Genomic DNA, 23,957 nt, shown 5'->3' with positions numbered 1-23,957 from the left:
CAAACATGTACAACTACCTCAAGCCATATTTATTTTGAAGCTCTCTACAACTAAGGAAGAAATCTGAAGGACTGGTTTTGGCAGTACTGTTCGAATAAAACAGATTATAAATATTTAACTTTTACAATGAGCATCACAGGAAAGGGCAATGTTGGCATTCTGTCACCTAATAAGGAAACGTTTTTATTATCGCTTACGTGTAGACAGTTCTGTTATTGTTTCTACATATAATGCATTGTAGGCTTTGTGTTCTTTTTAATTTGGGAAAATTAAACATTGTTTAATGTCTTGACAATAATGCAAAAGGAAGCTCACTGCATGAGGCTCCCAGGAGGTTGTGAAGCTATTGCAATCAGAGCTGTTGCTAATTAAATCTGCCTATTGTTACAAAGCATTTGGGGCCAAACCAATCAACCACTGGCATAATTAATGTAGTTCACAAGGGCCTTTAGCAGTACTTGTTTTCATTAATCATGAGGAACAAACACAGGCTAAAGAAGAGTGGAAAAGCCTGTGTATTTACAAACCTGCTTACCTTGGGTCTCATTTGTAAACAACTACAGTACAGTCCCATGGCAAGCACCCTTGAACACTAGTAATTTTGTCTCATACATGTATGCACATTTTCATGAAGGTAACATGCAGGAGAAGAGGCTCTCCCTTGCATCAAATGGGCAAGCCTATCCTCTTTTGCTTGTGTTCTACATACATATTTTACAATTACATAATAACAGATATAGTTTGCAGAATGAAGGGGAAGAATCTTTAAAGTTATCAATCAGTTGCAAGGAAAAAGATGTAAATCCAATGTCATGATTTACATGAGTGGGACACTGCGATCAACAAACAAAACAAAAGGCATGCAAAACTGAAAAAAAAAGGTGCCTTTTCATTTAGAGAAATACCACTATTTCAATTGGTCAATACATATTTCCTTCACTTCCACCTGATATACCGCATAAGTCTGTAAAGCTCTGTATTGTATTCTATAGTCCTGTACTAGATGCTGTCTCAGCGATCTCTCTGATGAAACCTTTCTTCTGCTTGCATTGATCTGTCCAGACTGTGACAACCCTGCCCAAAGCTGAGCCAGGATTAGAGCCCTGGAGATCCTGGCTAGCTGCCCTGAATGTAAGCAATGAAACCACACTGTCTCCTTCCACTAGCTGACGTCAGATGCTTTCCCATACAACACTTTGTAGGCTGCTTAAGTCTCCACAATGATATCCTGAGGAAGTGATATTGGCACAAAATAGAGTCCAAGACTCTGAGCACTAGTCAGTCAGACCAACAGCATTGACATTATGACACTTGCATTGAGTTTTATTTGAAAAACTCAGATGAGCTACAAAACAACTCACAGCTTTGGCTAAGGTGATGCATTCTTACTTAGGAAGCATTCTAACTTAGGATGAATTCTTATTTAGGAAGCATTGTTACTTAGAAGGGTATTAAATTAATGCTGAAAATATATTTCACTAGCTTTAGCATCAAACGTAGTTGCTCCTACCTTTTGGTATCCTTCAGTATCCTACAGTATGGATAACACAGCTGGACAAGGTAGCTCTGAAACAGTCTCTGACATCCTAGACAGATAGGTAATGACACGTTTCCAAGTTTACTCAATCTAGGAATCAGGCTCTCCTCCCTATTATTTGCAGTCACTGCTCAACTGGGTGCTTCTAAGAACTCTCAGCTTGGTTTTGGGGTCACTGTATTTTCAGAATGCAGCCTGCAAACTCATAGCAGGATCAACAGCCTTTTTTTCTTGGTTATTCTCCTCATAAAGCCTCCAGTTTATGCCTCTGGCTGTCTTAGTTAAAAGAAGAAGATGAAAGATTAGAGAGATGGTAAATCAGTGATACAAGAAATGTTAACCAGCATTTGAGATTGCACAATGATATCTAGTGAAAAATTGGGAAACAGGCAGTGAAGATCAGCTACTGGCAGAAGAGAAAGAAGACTGCAAAGAAAGGATTGGAAACATAATGGGAATTCTCTGTACGCAACCAACTTTGAAGATTAATAACAGAGACTATGATAACATTTCAAAAAGCTCCAATAAAAGTAGGTATGAAATAAAATATAAATAAAGCTTAAATATAGTATTCTGATTCACCAACTTTCCTAATTATATAGGGGAAGAAAAGACCTGAAGCAAGGCATTTCCTCTCTAGCTTTGCTGTCAACAGGGGTGCTCTATATAGAAGCCATACAGACTCATTTTGACAAGAGTATTGGAAAGGTAAGTGCACCGCGACATCCTTAGCACCATGGCTAGTTATGTGACATATTCTCTGATGTATGAAGGTATTTCTGAGTATTCAATTTTTCTGAATATAAATATGATTCACTGTGCAAAACACATCATCTGGTGACAATTAAGTTGTACATAATGATAAGAAAGAGAAAATACTTTATTCAGCCTTTCAGCTGGCAATACCAGTGGAGTAGAGGAGCCCATGTGCTGACAGCGCATTCATTAAAGTCAAGAGAAATTCCACCTATGTAACAGCAGCAGGATTGGGGTGGACTGTCCTATTGTCACTAATTCAGCAGACTGATATACTACATACCAGCTACATTAGGAAATGAGCGTGCGCTGTGTTTCCAAGAGAAGCCATAACACCAGAATCAGTCCTGTACCATTAGCATCCCCATAAAGAGAAAAACTTTTAAAAAATTTTAATAAACCCTCCAGGCCTGATTCACCTCTCTCCATTTAAGTCTTCCAGTGGTATTAGCCTCATCACTGCAGCAGAGTCACTCCTATTTACCCTGCTCCGAGTAAAATGAGGCTTCATGCCTGCTGAAACTAAATCATTGCCTCCAACAGTCATTTTCTATTATTATATTGGACTGTTTAGCTAAAGGGATGAACTACAGGATGTGTGACTACATTACAAGTCACTGTTCTGTACTGAAGATGTTGGTAGGGAAATGGGAAGAAGTGACCTTTCAAACCGCTGACATTTATACTGATATTTTTGACTTTGCTGCTCCTCTGTTGTGTCAATTCATAGGAACTTAAAATCATATCCTAAAAATGATCTTAGATTGCTTTTAAAATCTGACTAGAAGCTTCAAGAACAATGAAACTGTAAGTCCCTTAAACTAAGAGACAACCAAACAGGAGAGCAATGAGATTAGCAATTTTCTCATTACTTTCTGGCAGTCTGAGAGTATGACTTTAGCTACATAATGGGAGATTTAGGAAAATCAGAGAGGAAGCAAGATCTGAAGTTACGTAAATTTCTCCTCTCCAAACCAGTTAGGCAAGTAAACAAAGAGAAGGCACCCCTAGTCCCTTGCCAGCCAGAATAACTGGGCACAGGGATGTTCTGAAAGAGTAAACTGCACCAGAACAGTGTGGTCACCAGCCTCTGCCACTAATCCCACCTCTGACTCTGTTAAAAGTCTCCACTGATTCAGATTATGTGGATGAACTCAGTAAGCAACAGGTAAGCATAACCATCAGTCTTTGTCAGTTCTTTCATCTTTTGGAATTTGGTTTAATACAGATGTGAAAATTTGGCCTAATATCTGAGGGAGACACTAAACCCTTCCTATGATTTGAACTTGAAAAGATCTTGCAATTCTGAAATATTTTCCTTCTTGCAAAAACTTTACCTCAGATTTTGGAGGAACTTGAAGAGTTAATTTGATTTTATAGTCCCCTGCTTCCAGACCAAATATCAATGAGTTTGTTGCCCTGATCTAACTGGGTGTACTGGAACATAATTAAAGGCATTAAAAGTCACCCATGTTTGAGGAATTTATGTATTTATAATGCATTCTAGTCCCACAAAACCTGCATCTAATCATTCCTTCCAATAGAGGCCAATAAAAGTTCTTTCATTTTGATAAGTTGCTTTTACTCACTGAAGAACAAGTCTAGAAAGTTTAAATATCACTTAGATCTCACTGGAAAGCAATGGTACAAGGTAACTCACTGTTTAAATGGCAAGAACATAAATTTTTTCATAGCTTGTTATGACTGTAATACAGTTGGTTGAAAAATTTTTTTGACTGTCTGCTGGAAAACCAAGTATTTGAATAAAACTATGTTTTTCATTTAAAGTGTTTCTCTTTGATAAAAAAGGGAACAAAACAAAACCCCTCAACAAGCTGTTTGTGTTGAACTTCACAGAGAGCCACACAATACAAGGTTCTTCAAGGGTCTGAGTTTATAAAATGGGGAGATGATTACATTCTACACATACTAAGGACCCAGCCCTCAAAAAAGGAAGAACTAATGAAGTTTTAAAATTACAGCTCCAACAAGGCATTATAATGTACCATCAATATTTTGAGTTTTGAGCCAAAAACATTCAGTTATTTGAAGATATTTTTAACTGAATTTTTGTCTTGAAGATGCACTTCTTTAGATGAAAATACATATGTTTAAAAAACAAGTTCTCTATTTAGTCATGTGTTTTCCACAGAAGACTGCATTTTCAACCAGTCTGGCATATTAAGCTTTGCTCTCTCTTTTCTCTTGTTTTGACCAAGAGAATTTGAGATCTGCAATTGAATTTACAGCCTTAATTGTATTTAAACATAGTTTTATTTGTGGATGAGTGCAGATACTTAGCCTGCTGTTTTTAAACTAAAACAGGTATTAAAAATTGCTTAATGAAAAGCAGTGATCTGTCTCTTCAACCACTGCTTCTTCTCCAGTAACACAGAAATCTAGTGCATTGTGGAAACAATACTTAATGTTATTCCTAGGCAGTTATTCCTACACATTGCAGAATGCAGAGAAAACAGTGCCTAACATTTATCTGGAGCAGTCTGGTTTGAGAGGTGACAGAGCACAATGTACAGAGTGCAGTAAGATGTAAAGCAAGCCAGTTGGAAGACAATAGTTGGGGTATAGATGAGAAGATCTCAAAGTGTGTTTATGTACCTTAGTAACATTATTTGCCTACAAGAACTTCCCTTGCTCTGATGACCCTTGGAGTGGCTTTGCCTGGAAAGGAGGCTCTACATTGGAAACTGTAACCAACAAAAGAATCCAGTACACTGCATTCAGGACAGGGTAGGGTAAAGGGTCCATGGATGACAGCATTAACCTTGGACCTTAACAGTCCATAAAAGCAGACACTGCTGTAAAGAGTCAGACTAATGCAACAGCTTCATTTGCAGACATGTGGCCAGTGCACAGATTTGGGGGTGAATTCCACCCATCACATAGAAGTCACCATACAAGCTTAATTTCTCTTGCTTTTGTACCAAACGGAGAACACTAAAATTACTGATGAAGCCTCCAAAAGTTCCTGCATCAGGTGGCAATTTGTTACAGAATTAAGGAAAAAGCCAAGAATTTTTTTGAAAAAAAATAAGCAATGCATGAACTGTAACACAAGCTGTCAGTCCCTTCAACAGTTTTGTTCAGAGATACATGGCTTGGCAAATAAGAAATGTAGAATTCATATGTGATAAATCATCCAATTAAAAATCCCTCCAAATTTAAGCTGCCATGACTAGCCATAATCTGATCTACCAGGGAACATTACATGTGGACTGTGGTCCTCCCACAGTCTGTATTTCCATTAACAAGTCAGAATTTTTTTTGTGCAGATCAAGCAGCAGAATTCCACAGTCCATATAACTGGTTTTAGCTTCTTTTTAAAAAAAAGCTTATTCCGTTATTGGAAGGGTAGATAGCTGGTTATTTGACTTATCCTGATAGAAGAAAAAACTGCATCTCTGCATAGAATATTTTCTCCTAACTATCAGGTCACTGGATGATGATGGAACGCCTGGCAGCTCTTACTGTTTACCCTGATGGAAGACCTATCTTCCACATACCACGCAGCAACCATAGTGCATCCATAGCCAGAACCAGACTGTCTTGACTGAAGGTTTTATCTATTTCCCAGAAAGATTATGTCATTAGATATGATCCAGTCTAATATGTTTCTGTGCATTAACATGATTTACATGATTTGTTTTTATCTGTCACTAAAATACAGATCATTAACCTGACATTCCTCTTAGGATTTATGGACCTTATTGATGTTTTTATGATTATGCAATCTGATGTCTGGCAAACCATAGAAAGCTGTGGGTAGGTGGAGGAGTGCATGTCTGAAAACTAAAGGAGAACTTCAAGCAGGACGGTTTTGTCATTTACTTGCTGTAGAAAGTAATGTGATATAATTAAAAATGGTCAGGAAAGATTACTATCTTTTGGCATCAAATTTTAACACATGCAGTAAAATAGAAATTATCAGCCTTGCATAAAACAGATTTTTTTTTCCCTCCCCACAGTGGGGGTCCAGTAAAGCCCTGGAACATCCTGAGGATAAAGAACATCAACAGGATGTAAAACAGAGCTCTTTTTCTAATGGTTTAGGATGGGAGGGTCTTCCCCTGTAGTGGGAGAAAAAAGCTGGAAATGGCACTGCTTGATCTTTTTTAAGGTTTTGAACTAATATGTAAAATTAAAATGAAGATAAATTAAAATCCTTGTGAAAAGGATTATAAAAGATAGGACAGTTCTATAACAAGCATGATCCAGCAGCCTATGAATTAAGAATGAATCATAATATACAAGCAGTGTGGGGAGGTCTGGAAAGTTTAATCTTCTTGGACGACTCTGCAAGAACTGAAAGAAAACAGCAATTTTCCTTTACCAATTTAGGTCAGGCAAGGCAAAGCAGAGCAATGAAAAGAAAGAGGAACAGAGTACGAAGAGTGATTTTGTTCACTGGTGAAGAACGTGAAGAGGTTGAAGAGTACTGTTCCCTCTTTTGTAACAGGTAAATCAAGACTAGAGTATCATTAAAAATTGCTGCTGAAAGTAATAAAAAGTTCTCTGTTAGGAACTAAGTCAACCATTTACTGATTGGCTGGAGTGATGTGAGCATTCAGTAGTTTTTAAGCTGTTTTTCAGCTGCCAGAGGGTATCTTGCAAGCAATATTTGGAAAGCATTCTACTCTAAAACTATTGTGGTTCTTGAAAGAAAAACAACAGCAAATGAAGGAGAAGTAAAGAGAGCTGCCTCCTGCACTTTAAAATATAACAGTAGTGCATATAACAAGCTGTGACAGTGCCTCATGGATCTCCCTCCCCAGCAGGTTCTTAACAATGCTAGGTTTAGAGTAAAATACAAATCAGAAATTATAGTTCACACAGAATAATTAAGTTCCTTCTTGAACTCTAAAGGGAACATTTAGTGAATCAGCTACAAGAGTCAACTCAAAGAGTCTGAGAAGGCCATTAGATTGTGTTTTGGAAGCTTCCAGTCTTCATCTGAGTATTTTTACTAAAATTCCACACAATGCTTTTCTCTTTAACTGCTGTGCAGCACTTTGCTGAGAGAACAGGCCAAACAAATATTGTTCTAACAGCTCATGTCTTTCATCACCCACAGACTTTACAAGGCCCAAAAGGCAGATCTATGGCTGACATAAAATATTTGGACTTGCTGTAGATGTCATGAAATAAAGCTAGTGCCTTTCCTTGTGTAGGGAACTGACACACAGATAAGCCCAAGGTAGAAAGTTCACAGTAAAAATGTCTGGACTTGAATTTGTCTAAAATTTAGTAGAGACAGACTGCCATTTGTTATGGACTGAGTTCCCATTGACAGAATGCCTGTGTTGATTTGATAGCCCTTTGGGATGTTTGAAGACATTTAAAATCAATACTCACGCCTTCTATTCTACTTTCGTTTCAGGGTTTGAATTGAGAGTTTTAGGGCTTAAGCCAATTCCATTTCAGATACTCTGGATTATCAAACCTCTGTGACAGAGATGAAGATCTCCAACAGGCTGTTGTAACTTTTAGTCCATGACAATGTCAGATACTCTAGGCAGGACATGGATATACTTCAACAATTTATTACTAGGCTTTTGACTTCAGCTACAGCTAATGACTGTATTTACAACACAAGTATTTACAACACAAGTAATTACTGTGGTTGAATGTGGCTCATACTTCACCAATTGTTGGAAAGAAACACTGTCTTTAGGGCTGAAATGAGCTAGTAACAGACAAAAAGCTCCAGTTTTTCTGTTTAATTCAGTGGTTTTCAATTAATGGACCACTTCCACTCAGGCTCTTTCCCTATGCAAGTCTACTTTATGTATTTGAAGTCCATTTCTGAGTGTCCAGTATAGGCATAATATATTAAGAGCAAGCAGGCATCATCCTCACCTGCTCCTCCTTTAATGCCAAATACAAACAAATTTGAGAATGGAAGATTAGCCAGGGTTCTGCAAGTCTAACAAAAGTCTTCCTAGGAACCCCTGCTGAAAAAGACAGGCAAAAAGCTTTTAATATACTTTCTTCCCCCTCTTGCCTATGTCCTTTCCTCACTTTTTTATGATATCCATTTTGATTTCCTTCTGCTATAACTGGTTTCATATCTCAAATCTCCACATTGTGAAATAAGCCTAATTCAAAATATTTTTAGAAAGCTTCTAACTATTTTGTAATAAATATGTAAGTGGAAACATTCAACTGGATCTTAATTTTTCCTTGCTAGCTCACACAGCTTCGACTGCAGGTAATTTATCTTCAGTAAACACTAAAAGCAACATCTGGAAAATACAACAATTAATGAGAATAAGTAAAAAGTCACTGAGCTGTTACACAGTTTTCTGTCTCTAAGTTATTAATTTTCCTTTGCTTAGAAAGGAATGGCTCTTAGAATTGATATAATTGGGCAGACACATGAACTCTTACATTTATTTCCTTTGAAAGAAAATGGTTTCTTGGGGAGGCAGGGGGTGTTTATGCAAGTTTTTTTAACTTTAGGACTGACTTTTGTCAGGATAGGCAAAACAGTAAGAAGTTGGTCAGGTTGAGTTTGGAATGAACATGAGCATCGGAGTATGGACAACAAAATAAGTAAGCTGACAAGACAGACTGACAACCAACATCGTTTCCATGTGAGAAAAACTCTAATGTAAAAATGGTTTGAAGCTGTCAGATGACATGGCAATAAAAACTACATTCACCTCTTAGAATGTTACTCTGTCATATTAATCAGTCTTATTGGCACACTTTGCCAACAGATTCAGACTATACAGACAGATAAATACAAGCAGCTATTTTGTATAGATACAGACACATAATTATCACTTTAGATTTCATTATTTTAGTCTATTAAGAAGATATTCTCAGCAGACATCACAACATTTTCATTTGCATTAGCACCGAGTGTATAATACATTACTGTATGTGCACATCATTGTTATCCCAGATAGTGTTTTGAGAATGAAACTCTTGTTGGATCAAACTCTCTGGTACTAACTGATAAAATCTTGCAACGGATTTTTTAAGTCCTGAAAATAGTCTGTAGCAAAAAGGCAGCAATAAAGCAGCACTCCATTGGGTCAGAAAATTAAATAAAAATGGTTTCTGTCCCTTTCACATGTGCACAGGTGAAGTAAAAAATTGTGACAATGTTAATTCTACATTACCAGAATAACCATATTAAGAGGTTTGAAATCGGGGTACTCCTGAAATCACTAACACCAGAGTTTGAGGAGACAATTAATTGTGATTTAGGATTCTTCATTCTGGAGGAAAGATGTCATAATCACATAAACCTGACCCTGCCTCAGAAGCCTTAATGGCAGATGAGCCTTTTCTCTGGGTCAACCCTATTTTATGATGGATTATGTATGGCTTGTCCACTAGCACCTGCTTAAAGCATATAAGCATAAAGACAGCAGAAATCACAGAGATGGCACAAACACTGCATCACTTGTCTGTGTGGTTCAGATGAAATGTGAACTATTGGGTCAACAAAGAAAGGCAACAATTTCTTCCTCTCTTCTGTTTTGGTCATACTGGTCATACTGGATTATCAATGCAACAAAGACCAGTTTTACAACCCCTTTACAATGCTCATTAAATACACAATCAACAAATATAGGATCAATGAACAGATAAATCATTAGCGCTAGGATACTATTACATCACTACAGAAACAGATGAAAGTATAATAATAAGAGAATAGAACTGAATAGTAAACAGGTGAAACTGCACTGTGTTTTAGCCACTAGAACAATATTCAAACATTTTTTTATCGTGAATTACATTATCATCAGAATTTCTAAGGTCTTTAAGTACCTATATATGTATACTACAGGTTACAGATGACTTTTTCTTTCCTATATTTGCAAAATTAATGAAATTTTACACTAAGTATGGTTTATTCTGTGGTGTACAGATTCTACTGAGAAATTCCTGAGTACTTTAAGAACCTTTTTGAACAACGAAAATGTTATCACTTAAACTAACCCTATTTATTTCTCAGGAAAGTGCTCCCACAACAGACTATTCGAAAATAATGGCTCTCAAATTCAAGCTAACAAAATGAATTTGAAGTTTCACTGGGCATTGTGAAAAGAATTAAACTACACATTCTTTGTCTATACTCAAACACAAAAAACGGCGCACAACCTCTGAAAAATATCACACTGTGTTGCCAAGAATTCCACAGGGATACAACCTGCTGGTAGAGCAGATTTAGCAAGGAGAACCTAAGAGATTTACAGTCCACCCTGAGCTGTCCTCAGGAAAGTGGATTTTCCCTGTTAGGAGATGAGAAACTATCTGCACTGTCTTCCCCACTCATAAAGTGCTTGGATTTCCAACTGATACTGGTGTGGGACTAAGTTCACCTAAAGCACAGACACCTTAATAACAGCTACAGTTGTAAACTAGTCACCTTGCCTAAATTCCTAGCAGGAATTTAGACCCTGAGTTCATAGACACACAGCAGTGTAGGCTGTGTCTCAATCAGAATCCATGTAGTCCCTTGTTCAATGTTTTCTGTTTATTTTCTATAGCTGTTGGTAAAATTCTTACTTCTGTCAATCCAATATGGCAAATCCACAATGTTTTCTGTGAAATGGAGGAAGAAATTAGGTGCATGGGGGTAGTTATAAAATATTTACAAAGGCACTGTGACACATGTATAAAGTATCTCAGCAAAACCTATTTAGCAATGAGATGAATAGTCTAAGTATGGAAAGAAAAAGTATTTTGGAAATCATCTTAAATGTACCAAAACATCTTTTGAGATGTTTCTACTCAAAACAGCCACTCTAAACAGAGCTATTGTAACATAATCCAGTGTTGATGGCATTTTCTCCAGGAGTAAAATTTTGTTTTCAAAAACTAATAGGTTAAATACCACTCCACAAATGCCTTAAGTGAAGGCAAAGACCTATTTCTCTGAGCCAACAAAAAGAACATACACTAGAAGGCATTATAGAACATGGATATATAATCCACTAGTTTCATGCCTTGCATCTGTGAGTCTTGCAAATGCCATCACTCTGTGCTAAATTAATTTAGGCTCATTCAGTCAAATGAATGCACTGGAGAACTAATATAAACTAGAATTTCCTGAGCCATTATTTTCTATCTTTCAAAACCTAAAATAAGTTATGCTGATTTTACCAACTAATTGTAACTGGCAGGTCATTTGCAGAATAGTAAAAGCAAACCACTTCATGGTTGAAACAAATTTAATGTATTAATTAAAACAAGTTTAATGTATTAATTTGTGACCTTAACTTACAAAACCATTTTCCTAAGGAGATTGATTTCTCAGCTCAAGACAAGTTTGTAGATCACATGTTGATCGTGATACATTAGAACATATATTCAAGTAGAAACTAGCAAGAAGAAAGCAGTATAGACTAAAATAGTAAGTCGGTAAATAGGATATAAGTATCTTGCCTGAAATTTTAATTTTGTCTTTTTTTAGTGATGTTCTATAGGCAAGGCTAGATGATAGTGTTATTTGCACCTCAAGAATTTCTCTGACAGCACTAGGATTACTATAGAATAAAAAAGGAAAATTTAGCCCATTATGAATAAATTTGGCTTTGTGTTTTGTTTTATAAACACAGTTCCTATGCAGAGATAAATTTTCCTCATTTTCCTCAGACAAATACTTTTCAATAAGCTTTCTGATGTTTATATGATCAAGTCCGAATCAGAGTTTACTAAGCTAACTGAGTGAAGAAGACATCTATAGTTATCCTTTATATTGAAGCCTGGAAGTGGGAAGATGGCAAGTTTACAATCTACTGGATTCCGTGGCAAGTTCTTTCCTGCTCAGTACACAAAACAGTCCAAAATTGATTCTCTGTAGATGTTCCCAAAAGCCTTGGTGCCACTCTGAGAGGTAATAAGGGAAAAAATCTTACTCTCTTTTTATTTTTCAAGACCTTAAAAACCTGCAAACAACAAGCAGTGAGGACACTGTTTTTAGCACCTGGATTCACCTTGATTGATTATGTCAATCTGGCACATCAGATACAGCTACAAATTACAGAAAGGTTTGCTTCACAGTATCTCCTGAAGTAATTCTGCTAGCCTGGGTATGGCATCACCATTGTGAGCAAGTCCTGTTAGCAAATCTAAGACAATCATGCTTTTAATAATGGGCTAGGAGTCTCAACAGAGGTAAACTATGCTTCTGATTCCTCTTCTCTAGGAAATGTGTTTTTAGATGCACTAGAAGTTACCAGTTCCCAGAAATAAACCCACCTTTTTTATTTTGTCTTTGTGTGTGCACTTGTGTGTGTATATGGGTTTGTGTGTGTGTTGAAGCTTTGGCAGCTACACTGCAAACTTAAGAAGTCTTGCTTTAGTCTCTAGCACTGTAAAAATTAAACAAACACTCCTAAGTGACAAATTTCTACAGACATATTTTATGCTACAGAAATCCCAAAGGAATTCTGTTCTTGCCTACGCTGACTAAAGAAATGAAAAATTAAATCTCCAGCATGAAAAGTATTTGCTTCAAACTCTTGTCTACACTGTTTAAGGTCCTTCCCTTAAGTGCCTACTGGAAAATCAAGGAGAGAAAAATGATTAATAATTATTGCACTGGTGTTAAAAATAGCTTATATAAAGGAATCTTTCAACCTTTTAGCGTCTTGCGTTCTTTCTTATGATGATTGTTCATCTTTTCTAAATGCTTTTGGCCTCAATTCAGTAAAATACTTAAGCACAGTACTTAATGTAAAGCATACTGGATTTGAAATGTGGTTTGGAATGATTTACTGAATCATAGCCTATATCATTATTGTTTCCTTTCAAACTATACGTTTTTGCACAGAAATAGAAACTATGAAGATTCTCTAAAGTTTATGCCACTGAAAGGAAGAAGCAATGAGAAAGGCACCAAAATTTATCATCTACCAAAGCACTGAATTTATCTGAATACTATAGAGAATTCAGTCTTAGGACATTCACCTGACATTCCTAGTCCAGGTTTAAAAAGCTCAATTCTAAACAGTGATGAAAATAAGTAAAGCAAGAATTTCACATTTATTTTTTAAAAAGCAACATAACTAATTCACATCAAACTAGTGATCAGTTTGTAAACAGCAGGTGACTAATGTAGTAAAAAGCAGGTAACACTGTCTTTCCAATTCCTGCTCACTGAAAACTGGCTTCTGATGAGAGTTTGCTTCTTTTCAGGTTTGCTTTCTAAGATTCACCACCAAACAACAGTAATCCACACTGTCGTTTTACAAGCACCTTCTTGATGCATATCACCCAAAAATAAGCAGATAACAAAGAGGAAGATAATTAAAAAGAATGTAAAAATAAATGTCTGACCCTCTAAACAGATGCAAATAGATATGAACCAGAGACTTTAGTGGACTAATATCATTTTAGCCAAATAAAGCCTGGCCAAAAGTACTCCTCCATAAAGGAATGTATGATGCATGAGCTTAGTAAATCATCACTATTGCAAATCATTAAAGCACTATCATACAACGAGAGTGGAAGCATGATGGTTATTAAAATGGTTCATGTACACCTTCACAGGCACTTTGCAGAGTAAGGATGACCTAAGTTTCTTACCTGAGCTTTTATTGGTTTTGTTCTGTCTACTCTTTACTTGCTCAGTCCATAAGGTAGGATAACGAGAAGCTATATCTAGAAGAACAAAAAAAAGGCAACAGAAAACACTTTATAAATGTTAACATTTTAAAAAGTTATTAGCAACTGAATAGGAGCTAAGTTTAAAGAAACATAGACCTTAAAAAAAAGGGCCACATTGGTTTTTATTAGGGCAGTAAAGATTATTATTCACGCAAAGGCATGAATAGCCCTTTCCTTTCCTATTCATACAGAAGATTTTTCAATCTAAAAGTTCAATAAATACTTTTAGATGAAAATTATTTTTAATTAAAATGAAAATGTCCTACTCTGGACCCAAAACATATAATGGCTGCAGACCCAATTCTGCAAGATTAGCGGTGAATGATAAGGCAGCCACAACATAGGACTATTATTGCTTCTTTAATGGCAATTAATTTCTCCAGAGGCAAATAAGCCTCACAAAACATCAGCCTCAACAGTGATATTACTAGTCATTATGCTGAGGATAGAAGTTACCTTCTGACTTGTTTATTTGAACATAGAGTTTTAATCTGCACTTTGGCTCAAGTTTAAAACCTGTGTCTGCCCTCAGTCATGACAACTAAAATTGCTCATGTTGGTCTCCACAGGTAAAGTCTCATCTCCAGACTATCATACATTGTGTTTGTTGTCTTTCCTGTTCCTAAAAAAAGAACAGATGTTTGCACTTTCTTGCAACCTCCCCAGTAGTTGTAGACACTCCTAGGATGGCATTTTATGTTGTGGAATACAGTCCATAACTGCACAGTTTAATACCACACTGTTAAATTCGCTCACCTTCTTCATCACCTTGAGGCTGAGTCTCCAGCGCAGGAGCTGAGGCATCATCTGAATTCAGAATGGAAAAGATTTGCAAGGAGACTACAATTATGAGAGTAAGCTAAATAAGTGTACATACATGATTGAAAATAATGATTTGCACATAGCCCCGGCCAGTAAACAATAATTTAAACATTCTTCATAGGCAGTACACAGCATAGATATATTAAATGTAAAGATTATGTTTTATAAATGGAAAGGGGTTTGAGGTTATGGATGATGAATTTATTGCAAGTTCTTTGGTGATGCATGAAGTGATCAGGTTGCTCTCTGGAGTGTAATTCTTCACTTCTAATGCTGCACACTGATACCTAAAGATTATAACTGAAAAATGAGCATTTCTAAAGAAAATAATTAGATAAATGTATAGAAGAAGTGAGACCTGCAAAAGCAAAAACAGTCTGGAAGGAATGAGTGGCTGCAGAGACCTTAAAATCAAAGGGAATTTTAAGTACAGCAGGATGTATTCAAGTTGATTTACAAGTAAGATTCACAGATTATATAACCAGAGTATTGTTTGCACAACTGTTATCCTCTGGTTAGTATTCTCCATCCACCCACTAGCAACCATTACTGCAAGAAATGAGGAAGGGAAAATTACAGAAATGACAAGAAGATGTGAGTCATTTTAGGTTCAGTAAAACACTGTGGACGTAGTGCTGGAAAAGAAAAATTAAACAAAAAAAACTATTTAAACAAGCTTTTGCTAAACAGAGTGGCACCAAAGACCCATCTTTACTTTATTATGTTTTTGTTATTTAAAACTATTGCAGATGTGGGGTAAATATGACTCAGGAGACCATGCTAGTACATATTTTCCAGTCATATTTTCCTGTGGCATGGAGCTAACTCCAAGACCAAGGTGTACTGCAGTAAACAGCATCTTCCGTGCAATGGTTTTATGACCATTTCTTGCAGTTTCACAAGTGGATGTCAGACCAAAATAGTTTCCAGATTGTTTTCTTGGCATTTTCATGGAAGACAGAATCAAAGGTAACTGAGAAACTGCTTCTGGCGTGTAGCCTTACCTGGGTAAAAGGAAGCAGCAGCTTTTAGGCTAACACACTATCTCTTTCCTTTCCTTTCTGCTAGTGCAATTCCAAGAGTCTCCTGCTCTCTTTGCTATCACCGTCAGTGCTTGGAGTAGTTTTAATTCTGTGTTGCCTTTAAATCATGCAAAAGATTTGGGGTCACTGACCTTTGCCTCTAAGGGTCACAGTCTAGGTGACAGCAAATACAGACACCAAGCTATATATGGATAGCAGGTAAAACCAAATTTCTAGCCATGGAATAGTGATCTTTATACAAAACCAAAGGAGCAGCAGCGGGAGGTTATTTTCAATGCAAAATGATCTAACCAAGGCATAAGGAGATTTATTTTAAGAGTGCTCATTCTTCGTGTCCACACAATGGCAGGATTCTTTGCTCCAATACTATGAAAGATTGTCACTCCTCATTAGTTTTGCTGGCATTTCTGTGGTGTCCTCTGGGTGGTGGAATAAGACCATTGATTAATTTCAGAGAGGCCATCAAGCATCCTGCTGTACTGAAAGTCAAGACACATCTTTAGATCATCAATCAGTACGTGATTCAGGAAACCCACTATTTCAGAAAGCAACTTACGGTAGGCAGATATTACCCAGAACCAAGCCAGAAACCGGGTCTGCATTTAAATGACACTTTTCTAATCATCTTTTGGTACACAATTTCAGTTTGTGACACATTTAATCTTATGCAATTACCTGAAATTCAGCATAATGCTGCAACTCAGTGATAATCGGCCCAATCAAATTCAGGCTCCTGAACTTTGTTAAAGAAGCATTTAAAACAGTTTTGGTGTTGCTGTTGTTGTAATACAACATATGTTCAATGACTGATATGAATTAGATATCTCACAGACTAATTGCACAATTCTTCCTCGCTGGCACATTCACACTAGTCTGTGTATTTAAACATAAACCTGTTTAAATTCTGCTTGCTGTCAGAGTTCAAGAACACAGTCCTGCAGTCAGTTAAGAATCAAAAAAAGGGATGCGATCCCAACTCTGACACCTGTGCTTTTCAGAGTATAAATATTTTCTTGGATAGAGGAAAGAACTGTGGAGCCAGAGAACATACTTAAGGGAATAAATTTTAAGCTTAATTTCTGTTCAGTTTAATGTTTAAATTTACAAACATGCTAACAGAGCCCCTGATCTCCAATATCTGCAGCTGGAAGTTTTCTTTCAGTATTGGAACACCCAGAGAAAGCAAGGTGCACAAGTACAACAGATATGGCTCACCAGCTCCATATCTATGAGATATCTTGGAAGGGGGGGCTGTCTCAAATCTATGCTGTCTCTTGAGGAGAATCCTCGAGACCACACCTTGAAGGTCTGAAGCACGTCCTCTGGAGCACTGAGAACCCCAGGAACCAGTCTAAGCTTGCTGGGCCACAATATGGGCAGACACCCTTTGTTACTCCACAGGAACACGTGGAGGAAAGAGGAGCAGGGAGTGTTACGGTTGTTGCAAAAAAATACTACTCTGCCCTTGCAAGCTGAGCTACAAAATATGTTTTACCACACTGTCTGTGAAGCTGAAGCACAGCTCCTTAACTCACATCAGTGTATGATTCTGGTCCCTACTCTGTGGGAGTCCCTAAAGAATTTGGGATGTCTCTGACAACACTACTTTATTTAAAGCATAAGGCAGTATTCATCTGGAAGAAGGGTGAGGAGAGGAAGACAGCAGCATTTGAGAAGAAGCAGGGACCACCTGGGAACCAGGTCAGAAGCCTTTAATGTTGCAGGCTTGTGCTGGAGAACAAAAACCAGGCATGAGTAAAATGCAATCATGTCACTTAAGACACAAATATACGTGGTAAGAAGGGAGATTTGATAAACTGTGTTAATTTCCTTGTTCTATGACTGTTTGTTCAGGGTTTAGTAGTTCAGCCATCACAGCCACAAACAAAAATAAAGGATACCAGTCAAGTTTTATACATGGGATAGTTCATTCCATTCAAAGCTGAAAATGAAAGTCCAGACTGGAAGAAAATGGGCAACCTAAAGTTAGTAAAACCCACAATTTGTCTGGAAATGCATGAAGGACCAATTTTTCAGTACTTTGTAATTATTAGCCTTAAAGAAGTAATGATTCTTTTAGCCTAACACCATTATAGTTTATTTAAATGTTAGGTTTATTGCAATGCTGCAAAAGCATCTGTAAAACAAATTGAATTATATTTACTATGCATCAAACAGAGAGGTATTAACATTAGGACAAAAGTGAGTAACTTCTTTAAAATTAATTTATGCAGTGTAACTGATGGAAATATCCAGTATGTTGTTTTCAGCTGAATCTAGAATTCTTTCAAGTGTTTGGAGAGTGTAAACTTTGATTTTGTTTAGAGCATAGACATCTCATTCATTTTAGTCTACGAACTATATCATTTTCACATCAGATTTTGTTCTGCCAAAAAGATATACATCATGACCTATATCAAACAACAAAAACCTTCTGGCCATAATTATAAGCCATCAGATGAATTAATCTCAATATAAAGTGCGGGGTCCAAGATGACTCAAGCACTGATTGCTATGGAAATAAAGTGAGAAATCCAGTTCCCAAGATTTTGGGACTGAAGAATGTTGTCTTTATCAAACAGACAGAATAATCTGTCCTCCAGAAAAAGCAAAAAGTATGGGAAAATATTTCAGAGTATGGAATTGGGAAGAGAAGTTGTTGAGACTAGAAAAACATAGTGTCTATGCATACATATATATATATTTATACTTATAAGTTTACTAAATATCTGCAACGCAAATATAAAATTGATAACATGCATGCATTTATATTACATATGCAGCTAAAATGCATCATAAATTTATATTGATAATTTAAATATATGGAAAACCATAGTAGTGTCTCCCACAGCTATTTTAGCTTCTATTTAAAGGTCAACTAAGATATTTACCTGCTTTGCCTGCTCCTTCTCGTTGTGGCAGCTTCTCACTCACTGAACCTACAATTGGAAAAAGGATTTAACCAGAAAAATATTATTTTCACTTCTAATATGCCATCTAAGAAACACAGTTCTACTGTAATGATTCATTTTTGTATATTACAGCAATAAATATCAGCAAATTCTTCCTTTGCAATCCAAAGGTTTTAGCTTTGCCTGACCTCTGCATTTGTGCACAATCCATACACTGCCAGACTCCATTTCTTGTCCAACACAAGACTTGAGAAAGAGGCAGCATTAAACACTACATAGACACAAGTCCAAGAACATGCTCATGTGCTGCAGGATGACCCTTTCCCTTCCCCAGTGCCCCAGCAAGGACAGGTTCTGCAGGAAGGAGCATCACCCCAGAGCCACTCCCTTGCTGTCCCTCGTACAGGGCAGCTCTCTCCCTCTGCTCAGTTGTGCCCTCACACATCAGACGCTCTGAGGGGCTTTTTCAGCCTCTGGACCAGGCCTGGATCAGATTAAAAACTGTCCTTTTCTGCTTTAAAGGCCTCACACAAAACCTTGTGGAAACCCTATGCTGGTGTGGCAAAGCGTTTGTGTCCTGGGGGGAACACAGAGCCCTATCCTGAGTCTGAGCCTGAGCCTGAGCTCATCCCCAGAGCTGTGGTCCATGGGAGAAGAGACAGTAGGGGTGAGAAGGGAGTCAAGAACATTACAAGAGATGGGTTTTCACAGCTTGTTCTACCAGCCTGGACTCCAACCCAACACAGAACCCAGCCTTGCTTTCAAGCCATCTAGTAATGGAGAATCCACTAATTTTCTTCGTAGTTTTCAAGGGGGCACTTGTCCTTAGGGTTTAAAATAGAAATCCTTTCTTATTTCTTGCTTATGTGCCATTTCCAATTTTATTATTTTAATTACTAGACACTTTTTAATAATTTATCTATCTCTGCTGCATTGAGAATCACCTTTAAAAGTGATATTTTTCTCTCTGAAGAACCACATGGAGTGATCAAATCTTAAAAAAATGAAATCTTTCCAGTCTCTTCTTACACAACACACTTGCTATAATTAAAAGAAAAACACCAAAAAAACACTCATCTGACACATCTGACAGATGCTTGTATGTGTGTGAAATAATTTATCTGCCTTAATTTTCTTAATTTATTAAGCTATTGGAATATCTACGATCACTGTGTTTAAAAAAAAAATAAAGGAAACCCAAACCTTGTAGCACAATACTTGTGTTCTAAAAGGACAATTTAAATAAGAGAACTCACTAAATCACAGGCCTTGCTTACCATGCTGAACTGATGGTTACTTCTGCAGGAAGTTTAGACAAGGAGTTTGCCAGAGGGGAGATGCCTAAAATTACAAATCAGCCCTGCTGATTTTAAAGCCTCCATAAAAGAATACATGGCATTGTAGCCAAGACAGTAACCTTCTGATGGATTCAGCTCTTAATACAGTTTTATATGTCCAAATTACAGCTTTATATATTCACATTAAAATGTTCTTGTTTAGACTTGTTTCCTTTTATGGCAATAGTGTATTTTAATGTATTTTCACTATATAATGTTTGAGTCACCAGAAATTGAATAAACTTAGTGATGCATCAGTATTAATTGAGGCAAGAAAAAGAAAGTCACATCACTGTGGGAATTGTATCTCCAAGGGTGTTTGGGATAGCTTGTTCTAAATGGGCTCCAATACTAATCCATGCTGCTCACTCTGAAAAGGAGGCAGACTTTATATTTATGCTGAAGCCAGAAGATCTGAGTTTTTGGTGCTTGGCTTGCATTTGATAAAAGGCTCAGTTCAAACTCAAATAAAATGTTCCAGTGTTCGGAAGTACTACACACAAAATTGCAGGTTTTTCTAATTGCACCAAATACTAGTGATCCAATCTTTCCTCAAATTTCATCCAGCTACTATTAACTCTGTAGTTTCTGAATTTCGTTTTGGTTCACAAACTTATAATTATAATTTCCTTGCAAACCCAGATACTTTAGGCCCGACTCTCAGTCACACAAGCATTTTAAACAGGCTTTTCATTTGTGAGTAGAAATGATGTCTCAGCAGGGGCAATGTGTATGATGAACTGCTACTGATACTCACGCTGCTCCAGTTTGGCACCAGTGCTGTCTCTCTATTACATTAGAACTATTAGTACAAATTGAACTCAGTTTAGACATAAGTAATTTAACACATTGGAGAAATTTATATAATATCACACATCTTAAACTAAAAGCAGAAAAAACTTTCCAGATGCATTCACATTACTTCATCTATATGAGAATCGGTGAAAATGACTAAAGTCTGAGAGAATTGAATTTTATTTTTTTTACCCTAAATTTTCATGAAAAAATTAGGAAAATGGATGGAGGAGGAGAATGGCATTAACTAGTACTAAAAGCTAACATTATCATACCTAATCTAATTTCAATAAGAAATTGGATGGATTCTATGAAAATTAGGTTTACTGGGCTAACATTAATTTTTTTTATAGTCTTAAGAAGTCAATTATAATATTCACAGAATTTCATATAAAAGAAAACCTGTGCCCTTAATATAGTTCCACCTGAAATTTTCAATTTAGGCAGCATAAACTTTTCTTGTTGTCTCCAAATTTGAGGTTAGGATTTATTGAGTTTGTATCTTTTTTCTACAATTTCCTGAATATATTTAAGGTAGAAGCACTTCTAGCTGAAGTGATGATAGGAAGTTGCATTTGCAAGTTTTTAGGAAATTGTGTCTTCAATATTAAGATGAATCCCCACATTTTCAGCTAGGCAGGAAACAAAACCAACTTATAACTTATCTAAAAGTCAGGCAATGCAACTGGCTTCCAAGTTTTCAGTACACTGTAAGCAACCAAATCAGCACATAAATAAATATCCTTATGGAATGATGGAGGACAAGGAGGGATATTAGATTCAGCAGCATTACATTCAAGCTTGTACCCTTGCTTAGCCATCTATCTATTTATTATTCTGATATTTTTTTTTTTAAGCAGACATATTCATGCCTTAGTTTATTGCAAACCCCACAATTCTATCCAATTTCACTCTAACTGCATCTGAGGCACAATAAATCTTCCAGGGAATGCGATGTGAGTTTTGTGGTTTTTGATTTTAGCATATTCATCTCCTATCATTCTGATCATATGGGACTGGGCTATTAAAAAAAAGGTGAAAGCCTATTGTTAGCCAGTTTAGATAATTATTTCTGATCTCCTACAAGAGAATATTTGATATATAATCACTGAATGCTGATATCAGGAAAGGTAAACGTGTCTGACTCTGTCTATACAGGCAAAGAACTATGTATGAGGACTAAATATCTAGATGGTTCAAGGACGGATATTTTTCTCCAGGTAATGAAAACAATTTAATGGAAACTTTAAAAGTTTGTTGCCTTCCTGAATATATTTTTCCATCATGTTATCTGATCACAATACTATACTGGAGGAGTTCTGAATTTCTAAAGCTAGTTACTTTTATTTTGGCCATAAAAGATGATCATGCCATCTTAATCAAAAAGGGAGCAAAACTACTTCACAGAAGAACAAAATATATCTCCATACCTTTGCAGTCTCACTGGCAGCAGCCCAGCATATTTAATGGGGCCTAAACCCCCTACATTAGGCAAAGACTGTATCTTCCAATAATATAACACCTGCTTCTCAACTTCTGCCCCATTTCTCAGGACTCCCTGCCTAAGGAATTTCTGTAGTTCCCTGCAGATCTGATAACAGAGATGGAGAGTTGTAAAAATGTCCTTTTTTTATGTCTGGTGCCCTTTAGTGAAAGTACTGGGAGACATTAATCATTTTTAAGGAGCTTTCTTTTTAATGCCACCATGGGAATGTGTTTGATTTACTGTCCCTCTCGCTATTGCTCCTGCAATAGTGAAGACTATTTTCATGGAGTGGAACAGTATTTTGAGATTTATCATGTGTGTCTTAGCAGTACCAAATGTTGATGTGGGAAAAACTGAAAAGTATGGAAGAAGAGCTTCTTTCAGATAAAGGTATAGTAATTAAAGCAAAGGTTTACATAAAACAGTTGGAAAGTCCCGCATTTTTTAATGCTGCTTATGACCTTCATCCTTCCATATCTTATGTCTCTTGCACAAAAGGCAGCTTAAATAAGAGCAACAAGAACAAGTCAATGAGCAAAAAAATGGCACAGGCAACTGTTGTTGATACACAAAAAATAGATATGGGACACTTTTTGGACCTGAGATAACTTTAGGAAACACCGTGTTATTCAGCTAACCAACCTCGACAGTTAAGGAAATGTAGAGGTTGTTTTGCATATCCAGTGTCACACAGTAAATGGGAAACATGGATAGGGGTTGGAATTCCTAAACCAAACTCCTAAGTGCCCATCCTAAATTTTGCTCTGTATTTCCACTATTGAAATTCAAGTTCTTCCAGACTGCCATTTTCTTCTTTATTATTTCTGGGCATTCATCAAAGGTAGTTCCACTGGGGGAAAATTTAAGGCAAGAAATTATCCAGTAATTGCAGAACAGCACAGTTGATTAGAAATGTATTTGAACCTTATCTGAAGTTGCTGAAGAACTAACCTAGAACTGAAAATTAACTGAATATTTTCATTAAAGCAAAAAATTTTCATACATTCTATAGTAGCACAATACCTGTAAGAAAATCATTAGAAAAGCATCTTAATTGTCTGTACAAATTTTCCTCTAAAGGAAAAAGATAGCAAAAGTGGTCTTGGGAGAAAAAGGTATGGTACAAGCAAGCTTAGAAATTTGTATAAACGACTTTGAAACACCTACAGCACTCAGCCTGCAGAATACAAAGAAGCAGTGAGAATAAAGAAACACGCTGGTGTCAGGATGCCACCACTGCAGGAGATCTGCCCGCATATCAGAAATAGCAAGGCAATTCCTGCATCAAGGCTAGCAAGACAAAGTGTATTGGACTAACAAGGGACAACAGTATTGGCAAAAATGGCATCTCTGTAATACTAGTTGAAACAGGAATATATCTACACAGTTTCAGATGACCCACTGAAGTTTGCGTTACAATTCCTGTGCATAGTCGTACTAAATAAAAAAGCACAAAAGGGAATCAAAAGCGATCTGGAAAACATCAACACTCTTGGCAAGGAAAAAAAAAACCCAGCTCTGTTATCCTAAACAGATGGCAATTTTGAATATATACTTGGAAATGGGAGAAAGATGCAGTTGTGCATCAGACTTTCATTTTGTAATAAACGAACTAAGTTTTGC

The 23,957-nt window shown here is 36.7% G+C and overlaps 1 protein-coding gene across 3 annotated transcripts in view; it reads right to left on the bottom strand.

Moving 5' to 3' along the window:
* SMOC2 (SPARC related modular calcium binding 2) overlaps positions 1-23,957 on the bottom strand; it is a 137,742-nt gene that overhangs the window by 52,855 nt on the left and 60,930 nt on the right. For all 3 annotated transcript variants that reach the window (XM_058020508.1, XM_058020509.1, XM_058020511.1), the window contains exons 5-7: positions 18,696-18,743; positions 14,696-14,746; positions 13,859-13,933 (exon numbers count right to left, since the gene is read on the bottom strand). In XM_058020508.1, the coding sequence (XP_057876491.1) occupies positions 13,859-13,933; positions 14,696-14,746; positions 18,696-18,743 (174 nt within the window). The remainder of the gene's footprint in view (positions 1-13,858; positions 13,934-14,695; positions 14,747-18,695; positions 18,744-23,957) is intronic.

Source organism: Melospiza georgiana, chromosome 3 (assembly GCF_028018845.1).
Source record: "Melospiza georgiana isolate bMelGeo1 chromosome 3, bMelGeo1.pri, whole genome shotgun sequence".
NCBI lineage: Eukaryota > Metazoa > Chordata > Aves > Passeriformes > Passerellidae > Melospiza > Melospiza georgiana.
Note: the sequence above shows the minus strand (reverse complement) of the source record. Positions and strands in the feature narration are given on the sequence as shown.